At 35.2% G+C, this 7815-nt stretch overlaps 1 protein-coding gene across 1 annotated transcript in view; it reads right to left on the reverse strand.

Moving 5' to 3' along the window:
- Window positions 1-7815, reverse strand: part of CAAP1 (caspase activity and apoptosis inhibitor 1) — a 50783-nt gene that overhangs the window by 23673 nt on the left and 19295 nt on the right. The window contains exon 5 of the mRNA XM_012646376.1: window positions 545-618. Coding sequence (XP_012501830.1) covers window positions 545-618 — 74 coding nt within the window. The remainder of the gene's footprint in view (window positions 1-544; window positions 619-7815) is intronic.

Genomic DNA, 7815 nt, shown 5'->3' on the forward strand with positions numbered 1-7815 from the left:
TTAGCCGGGCATGGTGGCGCGTGCCTGTAGTCCCAGCTACTCGGGAGGCTGAGACAGAAGGATTGCTTGAGCCCAGGAGTTTGAGGTTGCTGTGAGCTAGGCTGATGCCAAGGCACCCTAGCCCATGCACGCGGGTGAGACTCTGTCTCAAAAAAAAAAAAAAAAGAAAAGAAAAAAAACTTATCCTATAAAACTTGTCTTTTTTTTTTCCACATACAACTCAAAGCTACCCAGTTAACATATCTGCAGTACCTTGCAGCTAAGGATATGTAATAGAAATTAATGATACAGAACTACTCAAGATGACAAAAATTTTCTGGTGGCATCTATAACTAACTATACATCACAAGGTATATGTAACCACTCTAATAAAGGAGTCATGAAATAAAGTCTTCTTCATTCTTTTGATCTTAGACAAAATAAATCACTCTGTTCCTCTATCTATAAAATGAGGTGAGTTGGAACACTGTGAAAATCTATTATTGGTAAAATGATTCTATTCTTCAGGTAAATTTGATAAAAGAATTAAGTACTTGATTCATACCTTGTTTTAATTCCAAACCATCAGGTTGCTTGTTCTCTCTCAAGGATGAAGTAGAATCTATACAGATATCTTGCCTGAAGAAGAAAATAAATAAAATCAATTTTTAAAACTATATTCAATCATATAATATTTACTGCCCAGGTTCCTAAAATTAAGTTACGTATATGGGAAGACACACTAAATTCTTCTACACCCCCAAGGTACCATTTTAGCACACTCTGGAAACTCAGAAACATGTATACAAGTGGCAGAAGCAGCAGACACAAACGACTATGAATGTAAGCAATATACTTCTTTGTAAAATGAAGGGGCAAATCTGAAAGGAACATGGAAATAATTTTTTCTCCTTTCCAATACTCAGCAGGGTAGGTGATGGGAGAAATCACAACTCACGGCAGTATCCAATACTTTTTCAAGTTCAACTGTTAAATTTGATGGGCATTTTGGCATTCAAATTACTTTATATTCATTTAATTTCATACCTCAAATGCTTTGATGCCTATAGTACGTAGAAAATGCATATTTTTATGTAATATATATATGTAATCAAAGTAAATCAATTAAATGTAAGATCATGCAAAAAAGTTTCAATTCACTATGTTCTGCAATAGAGCTGCAAACTAATAGTCTTTCTTAAACAGCATTATACCATCTTAATATTGATATTACAAATACTTTTCAGCAGGAAAAAGTCAAGCAATTAATTCTTCCCACAGCCGATATCATACTGAATGGGAAAAAGTTGAAAGCATTCCCACTAAGAATTGGAACAAGACAAGGATGCCCACTGTCAGCACTTTTATTCAACATAGTTCTGGAAGTTCCAGCCAGAGCAATTAGGCAAGAGAATGAAATTAAGAGTATCCAAATTAGAAAAAAGGAAGTCAAACTATCGATTTTTGCTGACGACAGGATCTTATATCTAGAAAATCCCAAAGATTCCACCAAGAGAATCCTGAAATTGATAAATAAATTCAGCAAAGTCTCAGGTTACAAAATCAATGCATACAAATCAGTAGTATTCCTGTACACATTCCTATAACAGTCAAGCTGAGAGTCAAATCAAAGCCTCAATGCTAGCGTGGATGCAGACAGAAAGGAATGCTCATACACTGTTGCTGGGACTGCAAATTAGTACAACCTCTATGGAAAACAGTATGGAGATTCCTTAAAGAACTAAAAGACCCACCACTCGATCCAGCAACCCCACTACTGGGTATTTACCCAAAGGAAAAGAAGTCATTTTATTATAAAGACACAGGCACTCAAATGTTTATTGGAGCACAATTCATAATTGCAAAGATGTGGAATCAATCTAAGTGCCCTTCAATCCATGAATGGATTAACAAAATGTGTTATGTGTACACCACGGAGTACTACTTAGACATGAAGAAGGATGACTTAATGCCTTTTGCAACAATCTGGTTGGACCTGGAGATCATTCTTCTAAGTGAAGTGTCTAAAGAATGGAAAAACAAACACCACATGTAGTCGTTATTAAAGTGGAAGTAACTGATGGAAGTAACTGATGAGCACACATGTGCATAGAGGGAAGCATAACTCAACTGAAATCAATCAGGAAGTAGAGGGATGGTAGGGATGGGCAAAAACCTACCTAACACGTACAATGAACACTATCTGGGTGACGGACACACTTATAACCCTGACTCAAGCATTACAAAAGAAATCCTTATAACCTGAAACACTTGTACCCCCATAATACTTTGAAATAAAATTAACTAATTAATTAAATTAAATAATGCTTCTCACTCCCTGTTAGTCAAGCCCACTGTCCCCTACTGCTACCAACATCAGAAAGAGAAGTTCCAGCTTAATAAACTCAAGGTTTCCTTGGAAGAAAACTTCCTATGGAAATACATTACAGAAAACAAAGAAAACACATGTTATTTTTCAGGTTCATGATTATTTTAAGGCACCCGGGTAAGTGTTCATCTGATTTGTCAAAATGTCTTGAAAAATAAAGGATAAAGCTTTAGTAAAGAAAATTAAATAAATCAACGGGAAATAAGAGTACTATTTTAACTGTGATTGATAAATTAAAATTACTGTTAATCATTTAATAACCTAAATTACATTGATGTTGTCAGAACAGGTAACCCTGATTCAGGCTAAAAAATCTAGAATGTATCCACGTTGGGGTTTTATTCTTATTTTGTGTTTTAATTCTTTTGTGAAATGGGGATGATCACTAGTTAATTACTATGTAACTAGTAGGGAAAGAAGAGACATGAAAATAAAGAAAACACACACACACACAAAACAAATTAATTGTAAATATTCAAATGAGATATGCAACTATTTTCTTCAAAACAGGTTATCTATTACCTTCTGAGAATTTATTTATTTATTTATTTTTGGGGGAGATAGGGTCTCGCTCTACTGCTCAGGCTGGCGTGCAATGGCGCAATCATAGCTCACTGCAACCTCCAAATCCCGGGCTCAAGCAATCCTCTGGCCTCAACCTCCCAAGTCCTCCCAGGACTACACGCACACCGAGCTAATTTTCAAAAAAATATTTTTTAGAGATGAGGTCTCACTATGATGCCCAAGTTGGTCTCAAACTCTTGGCCTGAAGTGATCCTCCTGCCTCAGCCTCCCAAAGTGCTGGAATGAGTGCAGGCATGAGCCACCACACCTGGGCTTCTGAGAATTTTTACACACATCCTAAGGCTAACATACTAGAAATATTTAGGAAATTTTCCTGCTCACAAAATGATGTCTATCGGGGTGAACAGTTAACATATCCCTCAAACAACGAAAGGACTTAAAAAAAGATTTGCGATCATTTCTTTAAGAAGTTTACAATATTCTTTCCAGTCAGCATATCTGGCAGTTACATGTTTGTTTTGTATTAAAACTTCACTAATACAAGCACAAACTCAGAGACTACAAAATTGTTTAACTTTGGTATTAATTATGACATCTTAAAATAGATGACAGCGTTTTATATTTCTAATGTCACCTACTCAGATTTTATTCTTTCACCAGAATGACTGGCAAATCCCAAGGAGGATATCAACAATTCTCCTTGGCAATCCAGGGACAGATTAAATGCCAATATACCACATTAAGAGCCATGTAAGGAATAAAGTTAAAATGTGCTACCTCAAGCCTTCCAGTCAAATTAGATTTTTCCGACTGGGAGCATTAGTCTATTTCCAAGTATCTTCCTTTAGAGAAAATGTTTGCTTTTATACATCCTTCAATGGTATTTAATTCTTCTTCTAAACACATATATCTAAGTTTACAAAAAAAAAATGACTTCAACAAAATATAACATCACCAATAAAAGGAAGATGGACGTATATAAGGCAAAAGGAAGACACAACTTCATATATAATGTTCTAGCTGAGAATGTATAACCTATATTATGAGGAATCACCAGACAAACCCAAAATGGAAATGAGTAATGTTCTATTAAGGGGATTCAATGTCAATGTTATAAAAGACAAAGGCCATGGAAATAGTCCCGGTTAAAGGAGGCTAAAGAGCCAAGACAATTAAATGTTATAACTGACCTGACACTGTTGAACTGGCAGGGAAAATGTTATCAAGGACATTATGGAGTCAAAAGACAAATGGGGTATCAGATAAAAAGTATTGTATCAATGTTAAATTCATTGATGTTGATACTGTGTTATGGTTATATAATAGAACATCACTATCAATTGGAAAAACACAATGTAGCATTTAGGGGAAATGTGTCATGATACATGTAACTTAGCCTCAAATGTTTCATAAAAAAAAAACACCCACATGTCTAAAGAGAAAGTATGCAAATGTGACAGAATGTTAATAATGGGTAAATTTAAATAAGAAATATATGGATGTTGCTTGTACTATTCTTATTTTTGCAACATTATAATAAGTCTGAAAGTATTTCCAAATAAATTTTTAAATTAATCATGTAACAAAAACTGCCTTCCCTGTGAAAGCCCCTTAAAGCCCTTTTAAGTAAAACCGTGTACCTCTCTATAAAAACTATCTGCTGTTATAAATAATTTATTTTAGTGCACAAAGTAAACTTTTATTATAACATTCTATTTTATCTTAAGTTGGGTTTGATCAGGCTGTTGAAGAAAGTCACCAACTTCAGACAGTAGGTATAGTACACCACCCTGTGGCAGAAAAGTGAAAAGCTAGATGCTTTTACAGCAGTTATCTGAAGTTTAAAAAAAAAAATCTCAGAAAAGTTTTCAATAGTTTGAAATTTTTAAATCTATAGAAAGGCACTTTCTTGTCCAAATGAAAAACACTGGGAAGGTACCTCAACAGAAGGATAAACAAGACCAAACCAGTCTGATTCTTTTCATTTTGGCAAAAGTCAGTTGACAGAGAATCAGGCAGAACAAAAGTTATAACCCTGGATTATCTCCATACCCTTGGGAGTAAAAACAGAAGCTGAATGAATCCAGCCTATCCTCCTGTGCCACTCTACTATTACAAGAGACAGAAAAAAACAAAACAAAACAAAAACCAGAATAACCAAAACAACTTTGAAAAAGAACAAAGTTAGAGAATCTGTATTACCAGATTACAATAATTATTTCAATAGTCAAGACACTGTAGTATTGGGGAAAGGATAAACACGTTAAAGGAACAGATTAAGAATTCAGAAACAGACCCACACATATACAATCAATTCAATTTCAACAAAGATACAAAGGCAATTTAATGGAGAAAAAATAATCTTTGAAAAAATGGTGTTAATACAATTAAATATCTAAATGGATACAGTTTTCAATTCATACCTTGCACTATATACAAATGTTAACTTAAAATGGATCAGAGATCTAAATATGTAAACCTATAAAACTTTCAGAAGACACAAGAAAAAAACTTTGTGATCCTGATTAAACAAAGAACCATGAACTATAAATAAAAATCACTGGTAAGATGAATTTCACCAAAATTAAAAACATATGTTCCAATAAGATACCATTTTTTACTTAACAGATGAACAAAGATCAAAATGTTAGACAGCACTATACTGGCTAAAATATATGAAAACAGTCCACATGGCTGGGGGGAGCACAAATTGGATTAAATTCTGTATTAAGTCAAATTATGACAATATCCATTAAAATTACAAATGCTGAAATTGCTGATGCAACAATTAACTTCTAGGTATTTATCCTACATATAGCGCACAGAATAAGATTATTTATATATAAATATATTCATATCATTTGTAGTAACAACAAATAGTAAATAAATAAAGTATCCATTGATAGACTACTTATATTCTGCTACATCAAACAATGGAAGCCTTATATGTATTGGATACGACAAAGTCCAAGAAAAAGACATTATTATACAGAAAAAAAAATGAAAAAAGGTATGAAATGGTTTGCACATTATGCTACCATTTGTGTGAAAAGAAAATATATACACTTATACATCTGTAAATGTATCGAATACGTCTGGGAAGATGCACAAGAACTGGTTTGTCTATAGGAAGAACGAACAGGGAATAGCAAAAGGAGAGACTTGTTCTCATTCTATCCTTTTAAAACTTTTTGTACTATGTGTATGTATTTACCATTCAAATAAGTAACTATTAAATAACAGACACTAAATACATGAAGACAAACACTCTGGTACAGGTATAATATTTCTGAATAAAAGATAACACAAGAAAGTGTTAACAGTGGTTACCTTTGAAGCAGGGGATCTTGACTTGGGTCCATGGACCATCTCCATCCCCACTCCCAACTCATCACTACCAGGTCTGTAGACCAAAATTAGGTGGTCTGTGAACTTACATTATGTATGTATTTCCTATGGCTGCCATTACAAATTACCACAAACATGATGGCTTAAAACAAAAATTTATTCTCTCCCAATTCTGGAGGCCAGAAGTCTGAAATCAGTAGCACTAATCCAAAATCAATGTATCAGCGGGGTCACACTCCCTCCAGACGGTCTAGGGAAGACTACATTTCCCAGGCTCATGGTCACTTCCTCCATTTCCAAAGCCAACATGTTTCTTTGACTCTGCTTCTCTACGCTATTTTCATATAGTCTTCTCAAAGACTATGCCAAATCTCCTTCCACCTCCCTCATATAAGGAAGGATACATGCAAGTGATTACGTTTAGGGCCCACTCAGATAATCCGGGAAAATCTCCCCATCTCAACATCCCACTTACTGCACAGTCCCTTTTGCCATATAAACTAACATTCACAGATTTAAGGGATTAGGATGTGGATATCTTTTAAGGACTTTATTTAGCCTACTACAGATTGGGAAAAATTACATCTGTATTTTCACTAAAACCTAACTAAAATTAAGCATTTCTCCTTTTTTTCCTAGGAATACATAGTGTACAGCAGAAATTAAGCATTTCTTTAGGTATTAACAGTATCTGTGAGTCTGTCACCAATAAAAATCACAGATATTTTCACATAATATAGTTGTTGCAGACATCCAAACTATTGTTTATGTAATATTTACCTCTATTTTAAAATTATGGAAGTTACTAGAACCAGTGCTAGAACTTACTACCATGTTCATAAGAAGTACATATATTACTATACAGCAAATTTTTAAGTATTATTAACCATTTCAATATGATTGATTTCCTTTGTGATTCTATTTAATCCATGAATTTTAAAAAAAATGATTATTTTGGCCAAGTACAGTGGCTCATGCCTGTAATCCCAGCACTTTGGGAGGCTGAGGCAGGAGGATCACTTGAGGCAAGGGGTTCAAGACCAGCCCAGGCAACAACAGCAAGGACCCTTCTCAGCCTGGAGCAGTCGCTCACACCTGTAATCCTAGCACTCTGGGAGGCCAAGGTGGGAGGATCGCTTGAGGTTAGGAGTTGGAGACCAGCCTGAGCAAGAGTGAGACCCTGTCTATACCAAAGATAGAAAAAATTAGCCAGGTGTGGTGGCGTGTGCCTGCAGTCCCAGCTACTCAGGAGGCTAAGGCAGGAGGATCACTTGAGCCCAGGAGTTTGAGATTGTAGTGAGCTATGATCACACCACTGCACTCTATCCAGGGTGACAGAGCAAGACTCTGTCTCAAAAACCAAACAAAAAAAAAGACCCCTTCTCTACAAAAAATAAAAAAAAAAAAAAATCAGCCAAGTATAGTGGTACATCCCTATAGTCCCAGCTACAAGGGAGGCTGAGGCAGGAGAATCACTTGAGCCTGGGAGTTCAAGGCTGCAGTGAGCTATGGTGATGCCACTGCACTTTAGCCTGGGCAACACAGTGGCAAGACCCTGTCTCAAAAAAAAAAAA

Source organism: Propithecus coquereli, unplaced genomic scaffold, assembly GCF_000956105.1.
Source record: "Propithecus coquereli isolate 6110/MARCELLA unplaced genomic scaffold, Pcoq_1.0 Scaffold106, whole genome shotgun sequence".
Taxonomy (NCBI): domain Eukaryota; kingdom Metazoa; phylum Chordata; class Mammalia; order Primates; family Indriidae; genus Propithecus; species Propithecus coquereli.